Source organism: Lingula anatina, chromosome 5 (assembly GCF_051362555.1).
Source record: "Lingula anatina isolate TDL-2025a chromosome 5, LinAna3.0, whole genome shotgun sequence".
In the NCBI taxonomy this organism is placed as follows: Eukaryota; Metazoa; Brachiopoda; class Lingulata; order Lingulida; family Lingulidae; genus Lingula; species Lingula anatina.
In genome coordinates, this window is record NC_141771.1 from 16483587 (window position 1) to 16506197 (window position 22611).

At 37.6% G+C, this 22611-nt stretch overlaps 2 protein-coding genes across 2 annotated transcripts; one reads left to right on the forward strand and one right to left on the reverse strand.

Moving 5' to 3' along the window:
* Positions 1 to 5822: 5822 nt before the first annotated feature.
* LOC147761742 (carbohydrate sulfotransferase 11-like) lies at positions 5823 to 7476 on the reverse strand. The gene is made up of 2 exons (XM_087013648.1): positions 7192 to 7476; positions 5823 to 6929 (listed from the first exon to the last, which is right to left on the reverse strand). Exon 2 carries the CDS (start codon positions 6879 to 6881, stop codon positions 5937 to 5939), a length of 945 nt encoding a protein of 314 aa, XP_086869774.1. The 5' UTR covers positions 6882 to 6929; positions 7192 to 7476; the 3' UTR covers positions 5823 to 5936.
* Positions 7477 to 12232: 4756 nt separating this feature from the next.
* LOC106171797 (toll-like receptor 4) lies at positions 12233 to 16277 on the forward strand. The gene is made up of 2 exons (XM_013552265.3): positions 12233 to 14793; positions 15121 to 16277. Exons 1-2 carry the CDS (start codon positions 12632 to 12634, stop codon positions 15641 to 15643), a joined length of 2685 nt encoding a protein of 894 aa, XP_013407719.2. The 5' UTR covers positions 12233 to 12631; the 3' UTR covers positions 15644 to 16277.
* The last annotated feature ends 6334 nt before the right edge of the window (positions 16278 to 22611 follow it).

Genomic DNA, 22611 nt, shown 5'->3' on the forward strand with positions numbered 1-22611 from the left:
GATGAGTTTCGTTGAGTCTGTTACAAAAATGTGGAACCCAAACCACATGCTCAAATATATCATCTAGATTTATCTTAAGTGACCATCCACTAAAATATACTGAATACTCAAAGGAAAGCAATAAATATATATACATAGTGGTATTATATTAGTAATCTTTTACTGGTCAATGTTAACCAAAAAGCCACATGCACATTTATGTCCCAGTCACTGGGGCTTGCATTCGCATGTTAAATATAGCCCAGAAGATTTGAAGGGTGAAAAATGTGTCGTCTTATAATACTATGGAACTTGGTTAGTTGTGTTGATGCGTAAATGTCCGTGAAAGACAAGCAAATGGACTTTGCTTTGAAATAGCTCTAGATCTTGTCTGCAAAATCATCCAGCAGCACAGCAAAAAGAAACATGCATGATCAGGTCTGGTAGGCCAATAAGACAACAGCTAGTAAGAATTGAGGTTTTGTCAGTGTCCTATGAGAAACAGCCAAACAATATAATAGAATCCAGTTTCCAGAGAAACATTAATGCATGAGAACATGTCGCATCAGAGGAAAGTGGTATCTTTACACAAAAGAATGAATCTGCAAAACCAACTAGAAAGCAGCAGCTGCGCAGGAAGGTAAGAGGGATAAAGCAAAGAAGTCGAGGAATCAGCCTCTTTTCCTAGTTGACAGTGCCAGTGATCATTCCTAGCATGATTTGGCCAGACAAGTCATCTCACTACCAATAGAAATCCATAAGGCGACTACATAGTTCTCATTGTTTCCAATGGACGAACAAGCACAAAACATCTACAGTATATGACAACTACAGGAATATTTATCTTGGAATCATCTTAAAACACCTTATGCCTTTTTTATTATCCTCTGTCACCAGAGTAACACCAGAAATTATTATGTACTTCCAAAATAGTAATAATTGATGTATTACGATCATATGTAAGTCCAACAGCTCAAAAAAGATAAATTATGCCATAATTTTAAAATAGAGACAGGCTCTTGGATATGAACAACAGAATAGCTAACAGTAGTCTCCATTAAGTTGAATCCACCATGCTGGTCTCTTGCACTTAATCTGTGTCTGGCAAAACCATTTTAAAATTGTTATATAACATATTTTTGCACAAATTTGACTTCAAGACGTATACAAGCGAAGGTGAAGACGTAAGCCTGTATTGGTGTTGGAGCCTTTTAATATTTTCTTTTTGTATTATATCTCAGAAGAGATAAGACACATGACTTCTACAACCCAAATGATAAGAAACGATGTATAACATGCTCGTGTAAGAGCAATAGCTTCAAATTGATGAGTTATGCCTTATCCCTATTTCAAAATTGTGACTGGCGGCCATTTTGGATTTGAGGATCAAAATGGCTTCCAATTGTCTCCAAAGCACCAAGTATGTGTTCTTTACCTTTAATTAAGCCATTTTGGTCTCTTACACTTGTTTCAAGCTCTTTATGATTTTATAAAACATTTTGTACTAATTAGACTACATGGCACATGTAAGTCTATTTGACGACTTGAGCCTACATGCATATTCGTTTTGGAGAATAAAATAGTTTGTACTCACATTTTATGAAACAGATAATGTATTCTGCACCAGAAAATAATATAAAACGACGTATTACTCATTTACAAAGATGTAATACATGTAGTTTCAAAATAGCGAATTATGCTCAAGTTCAAAATGGTTTTTGGCGGCCATCTTGGATTTGAGGGATAAAACGGCCACCAATAGCCTCCATAATGATAAAAATTTGTTTTTTTTTGCTCATAATATAGTCCAGTAGCGATGATATATAACAAAAAATCGCATTGAGAAATATTTGAATACGGGTTATCAATATCCATGGTTTTGCAGCATTCACACATATGTGGTAGGCACTTAAAACACCCTCTTTGTCCATTCAAATCACCTACTATCACCAAAACAATATCAAAAATGACTTTTTCAGCCCCAAAATAGTAGGAATCGATATTTATATCAAATATATATAGACCAAACGCTTCAAAATTCAACATAAAATAGCAAAATTATGTCCACTTTCAAAATGGCGGGTGGCGGCCATCTTGGATTTGAGGCACAAAATGGCCACCAATTGCTTCCAAATGATCAAAAATGGGTTCCTTGTCCCTAATTTAGTCAGGTTTGATAATCTATACATGTTTCTAGGCCAAAAATTAATGGAAATATGAAATATTATATATTTTGGCACCTAATTTGCATAATTTATGCTAATTAATGTATCGATAGAGGGCGTCTCTTTGGATAAAAAATTTTCTTTTGGCCCAAGGAACATTTATGCGAAGTTAGACATTTGTACTACAAAATGCAGCGTATGGCCATTTTTTGGTCCTTAACAAGCCTACTAACCGGTTTGCCACAGAATTTTGTTATCTCTTAAACTTAATATGAATTCCTGGTGTATGTCGTATTTTTACGTCACTACTAAATGATGCAGTGAAAAGCCTAACACATTTTGATATAAGTTGAAGTTTTTACAAACACAATGCGACTTGCGCACCCATTCTAAAATACGCACGCAACTACGCATTTCTTACGCCGCCAGTATGCAAGCAATGTCTATTTCACCACCATTAAATTTTCAACGTGAACGATGAACACGTACGTGTGCGCCATCACCGTATTTGTGACTTGGTAGCATCGTGTGCGCACAACGCGCATACACAGACACGCACATTTGAAAAAAAAAAAAAACTTATACACCTGCTTGTGTGTGCCTCGGGTAAAGAAACTGAGTACTCATCACAGGTATTAATTTTCCCAGTCTCGGATAAGATAACGGTTATGTATTTTGGGTGTGTAGAGCACTTATACAGTTCTATGTGAATTTCACTTGTGACGTTAACAACAGAAATTTAGTACTCATGTCCCGGTTTATGCATGCAGATAGGTTATTTTCTTAACAGTGTTGTGTAGGATACAGAAGTGGTCTCTAAGGGAATTTTCCAGAAAAGTTAATCTTACTAAAAAAAAAAAAAAAAAAAAAAAAAAAGCTAGCGCGCGTTGTTCCCCTGAGATAAAAAAACCCTTTTTTTTCTTTTTAGCATGTACACGCGTCTTTACCTAATCTTATAGGTCCACCCTTTCTTCAAACTCTGACCACAAGGTCTACTGGGTATAGTCCAGTGGCTTAAGGAAAAAATCGTGACACGGAGGATAAAAGCACCAAATTTGGCATGTAGTTACCTTTTGACATTCTAAATCAAATTAGAGCCGTAGCCCTCTTAAACAATTTACCGTTTGGTCAAAAAATCCAAAATGGCCGCCAATTTATGGAATTCTTTAGAAATATGTACATACCCATGTTTATTTTTATCAAATAAATTATTTTCTCAGAGTTTTCCACACCCTAATTACCCATTTTATTCATATATGTCAGATAGCAAACAAGTTTCCCACGACTTTTTGAAAAAATCCAAGATGGCTGTCATATGCCATAGAAACAGCTATAGGAATATAGTGCACAACTAATACCAGCTAGAAAGATAAGTTGTCCACTATTAAATTAAGTCTGTTTCTCAGATTTTTGTTACCCACATAATATGTTTGTGGTGAGTAACTACGAAGTGTTCTTGGGCATTTTGGAAAATCCAAGATGGCTGCCATGTGCCACAGGAATTCCAGTATATGGGGGATTCAACTAATGGCAACTGGAAAGATTAATTTTCCACTATCAAATTAAGTTTGTTTCAGAGTGTTTTCCACATCCTTTCCACCCACACAATATGTATGTGGTGAGTTACTAATATGTATTCTTGGGCATTTTTAGAAAATCCAAGATGGCCGATATATGTCATAGGAATTCTTCTAGTATTACAAAGGGTTAGAACTAATGCCAGCTAGGAAAAACATAATTCACTATCAAATTCAGTTTATTTTTTCAGTGTTTTACACATTATTATTACACTGTGATACATATCGAGCAGGTAATAAATGTGCATATTTGATCATTTTGAGAAAATCCAAGATGGCCGTCATTGGCCATAGGAATACTACTGGAATTACAACTGCACATCCATGGCTTTTCATCTACTACCGGGGTGAAATTGTGTTGCTTATCAAGTTTTGCCCATCCTTATATTAGTCCTATGATATATATCTGGTGGGTAAATAGTGTGCATCCTTGGATATTCAATTGCTGCAAGTGGTTCATTATACAATTACATTACCATGGGTTTGTTTTAAAAATTATTTACGTTTTTCTTTCCATTTATTATTACCCCTATGATGTAAACCTCGTCTGTAGTATGTGTGTATCTTTTGGTATTCTTAAAAAATTCAAGATATCTGCCTTTTGTCATTAGAATATTCTTACACATAATCAAATGATGCCAGAGATACAATGAGTACAATTTAAATATAGTTAACTTTAGATTGCTTTTAAACATTTTCCCTTTCATATCCTATTTATCCTTATGAAAGACTCTGTGTGTGTAGAAAGTGTATGTATCCTTGAGTACTATTCGGAGAAAACCCAAGATAGCTGCCAGTTGCGATAGGAATATATAATTCAAATGCACATAGGTGTCAATTAATAGAACAGTTCACACATTGATTCCAACATGAAATAAGGCTGTTTGATGTTCAAACACGTTGACATCCTTATTAAGCTTACTCTTTATAAATCTGGTGTGTAGCAAGTGTGCATCTTGCGTATTTGAGAAAATTTAAGATTGCTGCAATTCACAATAGGAATAGTACAGTCAACTAGTGCCAGAGAGACATTGGGTTCAATATAAAATGAATTTTGTTTCTCGGTATTTCCCACATTCTTTTTGGACTTTGAGATATCTATCGGGTGGGTAACAAGTGTGTACCCTTAGGTATTTTGAGAAAATATCATAATGACCCTGATTTGCCTTAGAAGTACCTATAAAATCCAATGCACCAGTTTTCCTATGGGGAAAAGAAGGCCATCTTGGATTTCTCCAAAATGATCAAATATGGACATTAATTACCTAACAGATATGTATCATGGGATAATAATAATAATAATAATAATAATAATAATAATAATAATAAAAGAAAAACAACTGAATTTAGCTTCATTTATATGGAAGCCTATCTCTCGCAGGTATTTACTTAACCCCACCTTCTATACTAATGGCAGCCATTTTGTTTTGTTTCAAAAAGGATACACATAACATTCTCACCACATATATATTACAGTATGTGGATTAAAAAGATGTGGAAAATACTCAGAAACAAACCTAATTTATCAATTAATATTAAATCTCCATGGCAGAAGAAGCCCTATGTGTATACTATAGTGTTCCTTTGATATGGCGCCCATCTTGGATTTTTCTCGAAATGCCTGAGAATAAAGGTTAGTTACTCACCAAAAATATATTATTTCTGTAATAAGTCACTCAGAAACAAAATTAATTAGATAGTGGGCAATGCATCTTCCTAGTTGGCATTAGTTGAAAACCCTTGTACATGTTCTAGTATCCCTACGCCATACGGCGGCCATCTTGGATTTTCAAAAAGTCCAAGGACACTCGTTTGTTATCTGACATATATGCATAATATGGGTAATAAGGATGTGGAAAACATTGAGAAAATACTTTATTTGATAAAAATCAACATAGGTATGCATATATTTCTACAGAATTTCACAAATTGGCGGCCATTTTGGATTTTTTGGCCAAATGGTAACTTTTTCCGTGGGCTACGGCTCTAATTTGATTTAGTATGTCAAAAGGTACCCACATGCAAAATTTGGTGCTTTTATCCGCCGTGTCACGATTTGGCCATTTTTTTTTTTTTGCCTTAAGCAACCGGACTAGTAGCTGTTACAAAATTATTGAATTAATTATACTTAAATTGTGTATACTATTTACAGGCCCCTATCATCAGAGGGGACACCGTTGTAACATGTTTCCATCTTACAGTCCATGGGTAGTACTTACAGCAATTGTAAATTAAGTGTGTATTTTTCCGGTGCAATCTCACGTGATTTCTCTACTTCAGTCTGCCCAGTGGTAATAGCCCAGTCTAACCTATAGATTTGCCGAATCGGATCCATTTCTTCTTCGTGTACTTCTCCGAACATTCTCCCCGTTGTCAAGCAATTGGTGCACGTCGATCTCTCCCTGCGCGGAAAGCTGATCTTTCTGTCATCCGTCAGCAAGCGAAGAATGTTATCAGCGTCGGTGTTCAACGTGTTCATGTATGCAGTGGCGTCGTAGTCTATGTAACAAGGGTGGCACTGCCTCGAGAAAGGAATCCAATGTTTATCCATGTGGTCGGGGTGTTCCCCGACGTACCGTATGAAATCTCGAAAAGTGACATTGGATCTGTGTCCCCTTTGCCATAAGTCATTCCCTGTCGCCGTTTTCTTTTTCAAATATTTATAGAGCTCTCCGTCGTCGCCGGGAACATCGGTCGGGTAAATTGGTGGCAGGTGTTTATAGTGCTCTCTCACGTAATTTCCGACTAGTGACAGTGCCCGTGGTTTATTGGGAGACCAGTACTCAATTTTACTCCTGTACGCCGATACCAGTTGTTCCGCAGGATGCCGAGCGACGAAGAATTTGAAATAAGTTTTCAGTCGATGGTTAATCTCCTCTTGGGAGTACGTACTCAGAAGCCGCAGATGTTTAGGAAATTCTACGCTATGTAAGCGGATTGATGCCGATTTTGATTTGACAAGCTTCACACCAAGGGCTGCTAGAATACTCTTTTTCCAGTTTGAGCTCGCCGCTTTCGGTCTTTCGCAATAGATCATTTTCAAGTCGTCGCTAACCCAGAGGTACCGTAACTCGTCCATAGATGGCGGGTTGTCGCGTGACCTTGCCCCTTGACCATATTTCTGACACGCCCACTTTGATCGTTGCCTTCTGAATGCCATCTGCTTTATCCATTCATCGGCAATGGGGTTAAGACGTTTAATAAGTGACTGTAAAATAAAAGCAGCAAATGATTTTATTTTAATGGCTGTTGGAATAAATGTACTGTCTGTGCTCGGAAGAGGTCAGAACTTAAGACATAATATATTATATATTATGTATTTACATGTCTAATTACTTTGGGACTTCCTAGGGGTAAAAATCAGATTTTATACCATATAAGAGTAAAAATTAATAATTATACAATTTAACGTAAGCCATTTTCATAAAAAGTATGCTTGGCCACTGTATCAAAATGAATTCAGTTCCCACCTTTTTGTATTTTTGCAGTGACAGCCTGTCTGTTGATGCATCTGAAAATGTTTTAACACCGTTGAATGTGGGAAGTTATAAAAGTGGAAGGGTTAGATAAACAAGACTTGTAAAATCTTTTTTCCCCTTAAATACCCTTTAAAATTCAATACAGTGTAGTTGGTATGGTGCCTGTAACATGAAACAGAAAAATACTTAAAAAACGACTTAAGGATTTTAAGGACTCCTCTCTGTCTTTCTCTCTATTTCTCTTACACACACACACACTCAGAATCTCTCTCTCTCTCTCTCTCTCTCTCTCTCTCTCTCTCACGCACACCCACACAAACACACACTATTTCATTAACATGTAGCTATCCTACTCAACATCAAATATAATGAAACACTGAGCGAATGTCAAGATATTTTATAATATTTGTACTGATCATGCTACATTAAAAGTAAACCTTTTTAACATTCTCATAAGCTTGCCCCAGTATAAGACGAACGTTGAAATTGGTGGCGAATAGATCAACCGCCAGACAGAAATCGATGAAGACGTGTGCTACCAGGGATTAAACAATGAAACCGTCTCTGTATAACCTTTTCAACGCTCTCGTGTGTTCAAATACTTTTGATTTTAATGTGATTATTCAGGATTTCTGATTTTTATTACTTAAAATAAATAACAACAAATACCTATACAGCGATGGCGATGTGCAAACTTGAATCTTGCGTGATTTTAAGATCGCCAAATCTTAACATGTACAGGTAGGCCTATATACAGTGCTTATAAACGCCTTAACAATAATAACTTACCGAATTTATTATAGGCCAATTTTCCCATTACCATCACTAGAAAGCCAATCGCTGCACAAAGTTGAATGAATGTCGTGTAAGATAATCGTACACCGTACATGCTGTGTTTGTTGAATTAACAAAGTCCAAAAACCATCTCTGCACCATCACGTGCATTTTAGCAGTTAAATCATAGTTTCTACCCCGTACATCTTATCCTATAATCAGCCATGATTAATTACCTTTTCCCTGTACACCCTTAACCTCACCGAGCTAACCATGAAACTGTCAACTGACATCTTTGTCAAGTGTCACGAGTCCCTTTGCCTCAAGGTTGACAGCATGGGAAGAAGATGTTCATCTCCGTTCACAATGGGGAAAGATAACTGATGTATGTTACGATCTGATTGACGTTACAGGCCCGTAGCCAGCAATTTCAAAAGGGGGATTCGTTTTCGGAAAAAGTGGACCTTTTTTCCATAAAAACATCATGTACCTAGATCCAATTTTACCCAGAGTGGACCTTTTCCCAGCAAAAGGGGCGGTTCTCTCGCCCCCCCCCCCCCCCAAGCACCCCCCCCCCCCCCCCCCCCCCCTGGATACGGGCCTGCGTTAATTTCAATTCAGTTTCTTTAAAGATTTTTGCTTCCGATATTCGTGGCCAGCTAGTTTGGGGTGAAAAGACGAAGGCTGCACATCTTGTACATAGAGTCGATTCAATGTATGCCAGTGGGTTGATATCTGAATAATTGATTGGCCGTGGATGGGTGCTGGATTCAAATGAGAGAGGGAAGGAAATGGGGTTCTTTCATTTACTACTCATTACTCACGAGTCCCTCGAAACCGAGCACATGGGGTTAATTAATTTTTTGCAATTTGTCAAAGCATCACGCTTTTGCATCTCCACGTTAAGGATTATTATAAATAGGCCTATATGTGTGTGTGTGTGTGTGTGTGTGTACATCTGGCCTAATGAGGTGCAAATGCCCCCTTACCCCCCCCTACACTGTGGGTCCTACGCTCATGCCCCCCTCCTCCCCGCCGTCTCTTACGTCATGCATTTATGCTTCACCAAAGATTGATGTTATCAATATTACTGCACTCTGAATAACAGAATAAGTACAAAAGCAGATTATATGTCACTATGCAGCCCCAGTGACAAAATGAATGGAGAGAATGTAATGTGGATGAGTTTAAATGGAGTCAAAAGTATAGGGTCCTCCTATAAGTGAAATAGATAAATCACCAGTCAATGTAATACGAAAATTGAAATGGATTGTTTACAAATACATTGATGTTAAATAAATAAATAAATAAATAAATAAATAAATAAATAAATAAATATATCAGTTTGATTGAATATGTTACCTTGGAGCTGCAGTTCGTCCAAACTGAAAAGGGTTTGGCATTTAATTATCATTGCGATAGAGAAGACGTCACAGCGCCCAGCACAATCGCTGATATCCTGATTGATAAATAATTATTTTATTGCTGTCGTATCTCCAAATAGAAATCAAATGCCTTTCAGTCACTGGGGTCAACAGGATGTAAACTCAATGCAAAATTTTGAAAACGGTTTAGTCCTATTTCAATGAGGATGTTGAGTAACCTGACTTAAGCGTAAACGTCATCATTGACCCCATTTCCAGAGATTAGATCGATCTACTTTAGATCGACCTAACTCCCTCGGGGGTTCACGCTAGATAGCTGTCAGCCGAGCGGACACCAAAGTTAATTACCCCCTTACAGCTTGTAGTAGGCGGGACGGACATTTAAGCCGGATTATCTGACAGTAATCTAGTGAGACTCCCAGCGGGGATAGATCGATCTAAAAGCTCTGGGAATACAGCCATTGTTTTCTAGACGAAACGTGTATTTCTTTACGCGATTTGTCAGACAAAAATAAAAGAAGTGATGTCCGACTTGAGCAATTTTATAAAAATATGCACAAGCTACTATTAGTCAGTTTATTTCACAAATCGTGGTCACAATTTACAGAAAAACATGAAAATGTTGCCTTGTGTTGTAAAATGTGAACACCCCCTCTCGCCGACAAGGAAAGAATAGAATGGAGTTTAGTATCAGCTGGAAAATTTGTATTGATTAGTAATTTGAGTAAAGAGCAAACCCGGACCCTGTGCATTAAGAAAAGACTAACGAAAATCAGATTTTGCTGCTCTATTTCTCCTTCTCTTGAATCTCAAGAGGATTTATTCTGCTGAAATATCTACGGTTGACTTTTGAACTGCGTAAGTCGTTGTTCCTCGTAACCCCCCCCCCCCCCCCCCCCCCCAATACCTTCCCGCTCTCTCACCTTATTCACTTCTCATATATAGCGAGCGTAATGAAGATGACCCTATGCATGAACTTTGCTGGGCGCATCAGTGCTAGAAAAGTACCTGAAGAGAGTTTAAGTTATCTTCCCCGTCTCGTGCAGTATAAGAATGGATAAAAGAAATAAATTGATAGACACAATATATATATACAGTATGTTGATTGATAATTTGCCGCTTTTAATCTGGGAGAATTTATCTCTGGTACCATAACCATATTCCAAACCTTCCTGATTCCCACCAGGCGTTGGACCTGCTGTCTTTTCCCTTATTCATACGAATTCTATTAAGTTTCACTTAGAACGACTTCCTGGTTCATGCATCTTTTGTTAAAGATTCTAAAAATGAAGGTTTCGTGTACCTCGTCATATGTTTGAAAGAATCCTGCCATTCCCTTTGTGCGTCTGTTTTTTTCTCTAAATGAACAATGAAGACTTCCTGTCAAACAATCCTGGGATAACCTGATTGGCTCATCTCCAAAGGTTTAAAACGCTCTGTGTGGTATATCAAATTCTTTCCTCAATCAACTGATACTCCCTTAAATTTAACCAGGTAGATGTGAAAATATTAACTTTGCTCCACCTGCCGATAACTAAAAGGAACCACTTAAAAGATACGGTGATGCAACAATACAGTGTAAAAACTTTAATGTTGACAACAAAAGACATGGCGCTCAGCCCTTTTCATAGCGGTTGTGTTAAAGGCAATGCCAAGGGGAAATTCTTCGCATTTTTTTTCGATTTTTTACGTAAAAATTCAAACTGCGTATTAAGGGGATTTTGAGTAATCAGGTTAAAACAGCATCTTAAATTTGCAAACTAAAGAACTAAAATTCCTCGTTCGCTTGTTTCATAACCATGGCATAAGTGGTGTGAGAGTGTGAGAGGTAAATTAACTTATGAAGAAATGCAAACAACCGTCCAGGGAAAAATCAGAATTACTACAGGTGCTGGAAAATAATGCTACTGAGGTACAAAAACGCGACGATAAAATACTTCAGCTGAAATAGATGATGATTCTTCTTCTCCAGATATGGGCTTATTTTTGGCTTTACCGCTGAAAGTCAGATTGATTTTCCAAAAAAAAAAAACAAACAAAAAAAAAAACTCCTATTCTTAGCAAGGACCATTTACAGTAAGGGGACTCCCTTTGTATTTATAGTGTTTTTTGTAGCACCAAGGGAGTTTTCCACCCCTTCCCCAATCTTGCTAAAATATTTCTTGTACTTTGTCATAGAGAATAGCCAATCAGGTAGCTTGTTGAACTTGAAGGGGAATACTCTTTCAGGAAGCTAAATCAAACACCGTTCAACACATATCCTCACATTAAGTTTATCATTCTTATTCAGAGTAGAAATACTAACACGTACTCAAAATTGAATTGGCCCTTTGAAACGGATGATGTTGCAGCTTTATGTTCATACTCATTATAAGGCAAGGAAAGGCAAAACCACCTGTAAAACTCGGATAGATAGGGCGTTAGAAGCACATGACAGCTAAGGGAAAGCTGGCCAGTTAACTGAGCACTAGGCCACATAAGGTTTTCTGGCATATAACACGACACTATCAACACCTCTCTGTGTGCGGTCATCACAGAGAACCATGCAGGTATTGATAGTCAGAAAGGTTTCATTTATGCTAGATCCTGAAATTTTATTTACCTGTTGACTGTTTCGTCTGTTCACTCTGACAGACTTGGTCACAACTGAATTACCTTTTCAGATCCTTAAAAGCCACAATCCCCTGAGATTCCTCAAGCAGTGTCTGTCGCTGCAGTAAAATATCTTAAATATCACCACCCCTACTTTTAACGCAAATACACCACCGAGGTCATATTCTTAATGTTGTGTAATTGAATCTTACTGGAAGGTTAAACATATTCGCCGGAACCTTTTTTAGAAATCAATCAACCGTTATACAGGTACTTTGTTATATGGAATGGCCAAGAAGGAAGTTTGCTGAACTTCAAAGGGAATTCCCTTTCGGGAAGATTAACCGAACACGGTAAATACCATTCAACAATAAAGCTAACACTATGTAGATCATTCTTATTTAGAATAGAAATACTAACACGCACTTAAGAATGAATTGGCCATAGGAAACGAATACTGTGGCGGCTTTATGTTCATGTTCGTTAGGCATAAAAGGTTAGGACTCACTGAAAAGAGGAATATTTAGGAAGTTAGAAAAAGTGTGCTTGCATGACAATTGAACACTGAGCCTCATAAAGCATTTTAGCATATAACACGACACTGTCAACGTCACTCTGTGCGCAGTAGTCACGAGAGTAGTACCATACTGGTATCAACACTATAAAGCTAGATACAAATCATGTATATTGCAACAGAAGCACCAGGGGGATACCTTTGCATTATATTATTTTTGTTGCTCTTTTGCAACGGTACTACGTGTAGTAGTGTTGATGGAGACAGTTTTGTAGAACAGTGTCCAAAGGAATGCCGCTGTTATAGCACGCCCCCATCCAACCACACAGTTGATTGCTCAGGGAGGTCCATCAGATCCATACCCCTGGGGATTCCACGTAATACAACAGTCTTAGACCTACGAAACATCGGTCTTTCTGAAATACCGCCATATACATTAAGTCATCTGGAGAATCTAAACACACTTTACCTTGGAGGAAATGACATAACAGCGTTCAACGAGAACAGTTTTGCGGGTTTAAAGGCATTGGGATATTTGAATCTGTTTCCTATTCATCCAGGTATGAATATCGACTATAATGCCTTCCCTCCAACTTTGTTCCGTGAATTAACCTCGTTGAAAACCCTTCATATTGGTGGAATGGGTTCGGGTAAACATGTTCAACAAGATTACATAGATCGCACAATAGCGCCATTACACAAGTTGGAGGAGTTGTTTTTATCTTATTTGCCTCATGGAAATGTATCATTTGGTCCTGGATATAGTAACCTATCGTCTCTGAAGACGCTGGTTTTCAAAATGCATTCAAGTGCTGTGACACAGTTGCAAAAAAATGCTTTCTTGTGGTTAAAAAACTGCTCAATCGAAAAACTTGCTTTTATTGGCTATGACATTAACCGTGCAGAACCAGATATGTTATCTATTTTTCCACGTTTAAAAGAATTATATCTGGAGTGTAGTTCTTTTCTGTCGTCGCAGAATGAAGAAGATTTTATTTGCGGCTTAGAGAACAACACATCAATTGAAACTATTCGCACAAAAAATGTTTTCCTAAGTTCTTCCTCACAATGGAGGATATCAGGGACAGCATTCAAATGCTTAGAAAATACGTCATTGAAAGCACTAGAATTGATTCACAACACCATAGAAGAATTTGACCTGTATAACTTGTATTATTTTCCGAATTTGGAGTATCTAGATCTGTCGAATAATCTTATTGTCTCTTTCCCATTAAATGGAAAGGAAATTTCTGGAAATTTCTTTGGCTATTTTATGCATTTTTCAGCACTGGTAGGGAACTTGAAGTACATGAGGATCGACAATAACTTGAGAAACAAAGATACGGCCTATAAACAATGTGACTTAACGCCTTCTTTATGGAAAGGCCACCCGTCATTCAAACTTAAAAAATACGTTCCAAGCTTGTTAAATGTAAAAGACGTGCCATCACCAATTTTTCGATTTTCTCTTCCTATTAATATTGAATTCCTTTCGATTAGTTGGTGGCCAATTTTGGACAATAAACTTTCTGTTTCGTGCGTCTTTAAAGGGAACTTATATTTTTATCCAAATAATCTTCGCTTTTTTAGGATGGAAGGCATTGGTATCCGTTATATCCATTATGTGTTTTATGGATTGGACACTTTGGAGCATCTCGATGTTTCCCATAATATCCTCAACTGTCTTCCAAGAGATTTTTTCAATGGTCACTTTCCATCGTTGAGGTCCCTAAATCTTGGTGACAACAAACTAGGACCTTTAATAAGTGAGGGTGGGATACTTCCAGTAAAACTCCCAAGCTTAGAGTTTTTGGATTTATCACTGAATGAGATCAGGACCATCCCTAAGAACTTTTTTGAACACCTTGTCTCCCTTCAACGGCTGGTGCTGCACGGCAATTACCTGAATACGGTGTCGTTCAGTATGGTTAATTTCGTGTCTGTGGAATACATAGATCTGAGCAACAACAAACTACAGTCGTTTTCATCAGAAGAGATGGAAAATATTGAGAAACTAAATTCTAGCTTAAGTATTCATTTGAATATGACGAACAATCGTCTGGACTGCACCCTTTGCGATGGGGAGGAATTTCTTCAATGGCTTATTTTTGCAAATATGACAGTTACATTTTCCAACGACTCCGATTGCCCCATGAATGGTTCAAAAACAGGTCTGCGGAATACACTAAATGAACTTCGTGAGAAATGTGGTATTGGCTATCAGATAAAAAGTCCAAATCAGTGGCTGTCTCTCGGGATCTCCCTTTCTAGTATCCTTGGTGTGACATGCGGTTTAGTAGCAGCGTACATATATCGCTGGAATATCAAGTATGTGTTATATTCAGGGTTTATGTGGTTACGGATGTGATTATGACATCATAGTTGTGAATTATGTGTGTGTGTGTGTGTGTGGGTGTGTGTGTGTGTGCGTGTGTGTGTGTTTGTGTGTGTGTGTGTGTGTGTGTGTGTGTGTGTGTGATGAGAGAAAAAGAATGAGAGAGACTGCAACATGTTAATAAAAATGTATATAAAATGCACCAAATATTATTGTACAAACTCTGTCATAAACACGTACAGGAGAATAATCTTTAAATGTTTTTTTTTCTTCATGTGAAAAAAGCTCAGTTTAATTATCAAATGCGTCTTATATTTTAGATATCGACTATATCTACTTCGACGCCGGTTACGTAGACAAGGCTTCATTGCAACCCCGCCTGGTCACGTGTACATTTCATACGATGATGGTGATGACCAGTGGGTAGTGAATGAACTTTTACGTCATTTAGAAGAGGAGAACGAGCTTGACGTCATTATAGATCAGAGGGATTTCATTGGTGGAGCATCTCTGGCTGAAGCTATCGTCGAAGCTGTGGATAACAGCAGGAAGACAGTTCTCGTTCTATCAGAAAACTCCGTGCTTAACTCGTGGTGTGAATTTGAGTTTGAAATGTCATTGGCTCGCGGCTACAATTCAGTGATACCAGTCATGTTTCAAACGGTTCCGTTTGATGCCATGACGAAATCACTTCGAAAATTCATCAAAGCAAGAGGCTATGTAAAATGGTCTGGCTCTCAAACTGGACAGCGTATGTTTTGGAGACGTCTCATGGATGATATTCTTGACGTAAATAATCAACTTGTGCATGGTGGTGAAGGTGACGACACTGAAATGCTGTAAAAACCACACATTATATATGACAACTTGTATAGAAAAAATAAAAAAGAATAATTGGTATTGTCTGATATATCAAACTATGAATGATGTATTTTCGTTTTGTATCAGGTGACATCTCTATATCATTTTTTTTTTTTTTTTTTTTTTTTGCATTTGTGTTCATTTTCTAAATAGTGCACATAGTGCTTATCGCCAGCATAGTAATTGTAGTGCTTATTTCCCCGATAGTAGGAAGTCAGAATGGACCCGTGTGTTATATTTAATTTATATAATGATATTTCATTTCCCTATATCATTTATAGCCTTCTTTTATTATTTCCAACGTGAGAATCAGGCGCTTGATTTTACCCCCTTGTCATACCGGGGAGTGGAAAGTTGGGACTGTATGGACGGATGTATGTATGCATATGCCATATTTTTCTTTTGTACTAGCTACACTGTTATACATGTTGAATTTAAACGAACAGGATTTCTCTACATTAAGCCATTAGCTCTACAGTTTTGGAAACAGCTAGCATTCGTTTTTCTTTATATAAAGACATGGGGAGAAAAAACACCTATAAATAACAGTTTGTTTTAAAATATATGGTAAGTGCAAGTGTATCTAATGTGTAAAATAAAATCACTGCTTTGTATATGTATCAGAATCTGTTGCTTTACTACATTGTAACGTAGATATTGTTTAAACGGTAATATTAACGAAGGAAAGTCTCAGAATTAGTAGATGGTATGTGAAGGGGATGTCCTAGATCAAGGTACATATTATGATACTTACAGGTGTGGCATTTGAGATATACTTGTATTTCATTACCTGTGATTTGTAAAATACATTAGAGGATGATACTTTTAAAGATGTTTAATGTTTAAAGAAAATACATGTAGACTGATTAAGTAACATTTACTAAAATTATGTTAAATTAAAGATGGGATTCATTTGTGCCTTGATCTAAGATATCCACTGCACACGCCACACACTCGGTCAATTAATTTGGTCACTTAAATTGTCCATTATGCTGTTAACAATGCAAAAACACCATAAGGAATGGACCCAGCCAGGGCGTAATAAACATGGGGTCTGGGCTTTTTATGCATGGGACTAGATTTGATCCGGGTCTTTGACATATATATATATATATATATATATATATATATATATATATATATATATATATATATATATATACTGGACAAAAGAAGTGTCACCCCTACTGAGCCAATACTATGGGGGAGATAAATGACTGTGGAATGATATGCTCCTGGTATCATTTCCTTAACATCAAATTTCACAAAAAATCACAAAATGAGAGCAAAATATACATTCTACCAAAATATGCAGTTTCAAGTCCAAAATTAGTACTTAGTGGCATAGCCACGCGACCTAATGAAAGGTGCCACTCTACGAAGCAAGGTTTCATATAATTGTCTGATGCGTTCAGGGCTTACGCTGGCCCAAGCATGAAACACTGAATATAACAGAGTTTCTCTGCTGGTTAGACGGGCATTTGTAAAAAGTTTTGACATATCATGCCACACATTTTCTTTTATGTTCGCATCCGGACTCTGGGCAGGCCACATCACCCTGCGAATGTCCTGTTGGTCAAACCAATCATCAACTGCTCTGGGCCTGTGACAAGGAGCATTGTCATCCTGGTGAACAAATGGATAATTCCTGTCACCAAACATGTTAGTAATAGATGAGAGCAAACCTGACCCCAAAACATCAATATGTTTCTAGTGATTCATGTTTCCATTAACCACTATCAATTTGCCCAAGCCATGGATGCTGATGCAGCCCCACACCATGATGAATAAGCTGTTCCAGGTTCGAAAATTCAGTGCATGTGGTTCAAATGCTTTACCAGCAGTTTGCCAGCATAGTACCCGTATGTCATCAGAGGTCAGACCAAAGCGACACTCATCAGAAAAAAATATATAGGACCAACTGTCATGAACTGTCCAGTTCCAAATCCTGTTGACCCTAGTTTACTCGACGTTGCCTGTTTTGTAACGATATAAGAGGTTTCAGTCTTGCTACCCTGTTGTACACTCTCTGAGCATGTAACCGACGCCTAGCAATTTTCACAGACACATTCTTATGTGTGAAATTGTTCCACTGTGTTGTCAACTGACAAGCAGTGTCGAGCTTTGACAACCTGGACATCAAAATTAGTCACATTATAAGTAGACCAGGCATTATAAGTACCCAAGATCTGCCTACTTTTATCACTCTGAGTTAGGGGGTGACACTTCTTTTGTCCAGTGTGTGTATATTGTCGATTTATATTTTGCAGTCACAAATATACCAAATTCCTCTTAAGTCACTGCTTTATTAAAAATTCCGTTAAATGCTCAATGACCCAATTCGGATGAATTTGATACGACCTAGAACACGTCTTCCTGGTTCGTGCAAGTTTTGTTAAAGGGCCTTATAGATGTGAAAGTTATGTTAACCCCGTCATGTGTTTGGAAAATCTTGTTTTATTTACTTTTATGTGGCTGCCTATTTCCTTAGGAGTAAATGCACAATGGAGACTGCCTATCAAACAACCCCGGCTAAACCTGATTTGGTAACCTTCAACGGTGTAAAACGCTTTGGGTGCTGTGTAAACATACTTTCCACAACCTGCCTGTGACTCATTTAAAATTAACCAGGAAGTTTTGATCATATCAACTTAGCTTCAACTGGTGGTAACTAGCAATTCACCCATTATCTGAACCATTAATAAGATGCTGTGATGCTCCAATACAGGGGTTTTAAACATCAATACATGGATGTTATACATGAATACAGGGAAGTTATACACCAAAACAGGGATGTTATACTGGTACATCAACATCGACAACGATCGACAAAGACAACACAAATATAGTTTATATCACAACACGCACAGTCAGAGTTACTATATTTAGTGATACCACCGTGTTGATCAATCTAACTTTAAGATAGAAATTAACTGCGGAATGTTTCTATTTACCAAACAAATATATGTATAATAATAAATGTATAAACCGAAAGATTATCGGAAACATTCCAAACAATATTACACCGTATTGTAGTTCATTTTTCCATTTAAAAAGCGGAAAACTGGATGCTACAAGTATAAGGAAAATATTAAACAGTAACTTCTTTCAAAATGAACTATTTTTATTTATTACTTTACTTACTTTGAATGGAATAGTATAAATAATTATCAGATTTGATAATAAATGCACGTATAAGGACATTATTTCAAGCCATTGTGGTAGTGACGTTCGATTCTCCATCACGCTATGTCTTATCGATAGCAATTGTGTTAAGGGTAATGTAAAGTGGAATTCCCATAAATTGTATTCGATTTTAAGAGAATGTTGTGCGTGTTTAATTGATCTGAAAAAGACACTGGACGTACGGAACTACTTCCATATCGAAGTAATTGGTAATGTGAGCTATTTACCAACTGCTAAGTACGCGGATATCATGCATTTTCAAGGTAGATTAATATTAATAATAATATAAAAAATTGAGATTACATATAAAATCTTGTAACTTCCCTGCTGTGGTGAGAATACAACTCTCAACGTGAAGTATTTTATGGTTTGGGAAGGATAACATAACGCCAGGGAAGGATGGCATTGCGTCACGTTCCACAGGGTTAAATTGGTGTAGTTAATAAAAGCAAGCATTTCAATTGGACAGACTTTTCATGGCATAAACGCGCCCCACTTACAGGGTACCTGCAAGTCGTTGGTACCTGTTAATGCAACTAATATGCTTATTTATTCGTAGTATTCCTTTGCTTCGACAGTCTTGAGACAAGAAAAGTTATTTTGCTATATTTTACGTGCATAAACTGCTGTGGTATTTTTCGTTTTTGAACAGAATGATTTGATCAAATAAACAAGGGGTTAGTATAGAAAAGAACGCATTATGTGACCTCGTTGGATGTTTGAAAGACACATAGGGGAAGAGGGGGGGTCGAATAAATCGTCCTTTTTGCCGGGAAGAGGTCATTCATGGACGAATTGGATGCAGGTGCAGGCAGGTTTTGTGGTAAAAGTCCACTTTTTCAGCCTCTCTCCCCCGTTGAAATTGCTGGATATGGGCCTGAAAAAGCTTTTCTTTTAACATTTGTCTCAATGTTTCTCTCTTTAGGGATAACAGATATTGGGGAATTCCCACCAAGCGGATAGGACAAGCTAACTGGCTTATTTTCAAGTGTGAGGTTCCTTTTTGGTTATATTCAAGGGTGCTTTTTTAATCCAACAAGTAGTACTTCGAGTATTTAAGTGAAGGTTGCTTATAATAAAACATTTTGACAATTGGTCTGGTGTGTGTGTGGGGGGGGGGGAGGGGGGAGATCCTTAAAAGCCATAATTAAAGCAGTGTCTGTCGCTGCAGTTAAATATCTTAAATATCATCACCCCTACTTTTAACGCAAATACACCATCCAGGTCATATTCTTAATATTGTGCAATTGAATCTTACTGGAAGGTTGAACATATGCGCCGGAACCTTTTTTAGAAATAAATCAACCGTTAAAAAGGTACTTTGTTATATGGAATGGCCAATAAGGAAGTTTGCTGAACTTCAAAGGGAATTCCCTTTCGGGAAGCTTAACCGAACACGGTAAATACGATTCAACAATAAATCTAACACTATGTTGATCATTCTTATTTAGAATAGTAATACTAACGCGTACTAAAGAATGAATTGGCTATATGACACGAATGCTGTTTATGCTCGTTAGGCAAGGAAAGGTTAGGACTCATTGAAAAGAGGAATATTAAGGAAGTTAGAAAAAGTGTGCTTGCATGACAATTGAACACTGAGCCTCATAAGGCATTTTAGCATATAAGACGACACTGTCAACGTCACTCTGTGCGCAGTAGTCACGAGCGTAGTACCCTACTGGTACCAACACTATAAAGCTAGGTACAAATCATGCATATTGCAACAGAAGCACCAGGGGGTTACCTTTGCATTATGTTATTTTTGTTGCTCTTTTGCAACGGTACTACGTGCAGTGGTGTTGATGGAGACAGTTTTGTGGAACAGTGTCCAAAGGAATGCCGCTGTTATAGCACGTCGCCATCCAACCACACAGTTGATTGCTCCGGAAAGTCCATCAGATCCATACCCCTTGGGATTACACGTAATAAAACCGTGTTAGACCTACGAAACATCGGTCTTTCTGAAATACCGGCAAATTCATTAAGTCATCTGGAGAATCAAAATGTACTTTACCTGGAAGGAGATGACGTAACAGCATTCAACGAGAACAGTTTTGTCGGTTTAAAGGCATTGGGTTATTTCAATCTGTTTCCAATTGATCCAGGTAAAAATATCGACTATAATGCCTTCCCTCCAACTTTGTTCCGTGAATTAACCTCGTTGAAATCCTTTGGTGAAATGGGTTCGGGTAAAAATGTTCAACAAGATTACATAGATCGCACAATAGCGCTATTACACAAGTTAGAAGAGTCGTTTTGGTCTCATTTGTCTCAAGGAAATGTACTATTTGGTCCTGGATATAGTAATATATCGTCTCTGAAGAGGCTGGTTTTCAAAATGCATTCAAGTGCTGTGACACAGTTGCAAAAAGAGGCTTTCTTCTGGTTAAAAAACTGCCCAATCGAAAAACTTGCTTTTATTGGCTATGACATTAACCGTGCAGAACCAGATATGTTGTATATTTTTCCACGTTTAAAAGAATTATATCTGGAGTGCAGTTCTTTTCTGTCGTTGCAGAATGAAGGAGATTTTATTTGCGGCTTAGAGAACAACACATCAATTGAAACTATTCGCATGAAAAATGTTTTCCTACGTTCTTTCTCACAGTGGAAGATATCAGCGACAGCTCTCATATGCTTAGAAAATACAGGTACGTCGTTGAAAGCACTAGTATTGATTCACAACAACGTAGAAGAATTTGACCTGTATTACTTGTATTATTTTCCGAATTTGGAGTATCTACATCTGTCGAATAATCTTATTGTCTTTTCCCCCATAAATGGAAAGGACGTTTCTGGCAATATCAGGGGTTCTTTTACGTATATTTTCCTACTGCTAGGGAACTTAAAGTACATGAGAATCGACAATAACTTGAGAAACAAAGATACGGGCCCTCTACAATATGCCTTAACGCATTCTTTTTGGAAAAGCCTCCCGTCATGTAAGCTTAAACAATACGTTCCCAGGTCTTTTAATGTAAAAGACATGCCATCACCAGTTTTACGATTTTCTCTTCCTATTAACATTGAATTCCTTTCGATGAGTTGGTGGTCAAATTTGGGCAGTAAACTTTCTGTTTCGTGCCCCTTTAAAGAAAGCGTATATATTTATCCAAATAAGCTACGCTTTCTTAGGATGGAAGGCGTTGGTGTATTTTATGGATTGGACAATTTGGAACATTTCAATGCTTCCCATAATATCCTCAACTGTCTTCCAAGAGACTTTTTCAATGGTCACTTTCCATCGTTGAGGTCCCTAAATCTTGGTGACAACAAACTAGGACCTTTAATAAGTGAGGATGGGATACGTCCAGTAAAACTCCCAAGGTTAAAGTTTTTGGATTTATCACTGAATGAGATCAGGACCATCCCTGAGAACTTTTTCGACCGCCTTGTCTCTCTTCAGCGACTGGTGCTGCTCGGCAATTACCTAAATGCAGGTTCCTTTGGTATGATAAATTACATGTCCGTGGAAGATTTGAGCCACACCACGGAATGGGCATATTCATTAGACTATTTGGAAACTAAGGGGGACCTAGATTCTAGCTTAAGTATTCATTTGAATATGACGTACAATCCTAGAGCCTGCACCTTTTACAATGGGGAGGGATTTCATCGAAGGAGGGCCCGCAGCAGTACATTTTCTGAAGCAGATTTATCACAAGATTTGGAAACTAAAGGGAAACCATATTCTAGCTTAAGTATCCAACTGAATATGACAAACAATCCTACAGACTACAACCATTGCGATAGGGGGGAAT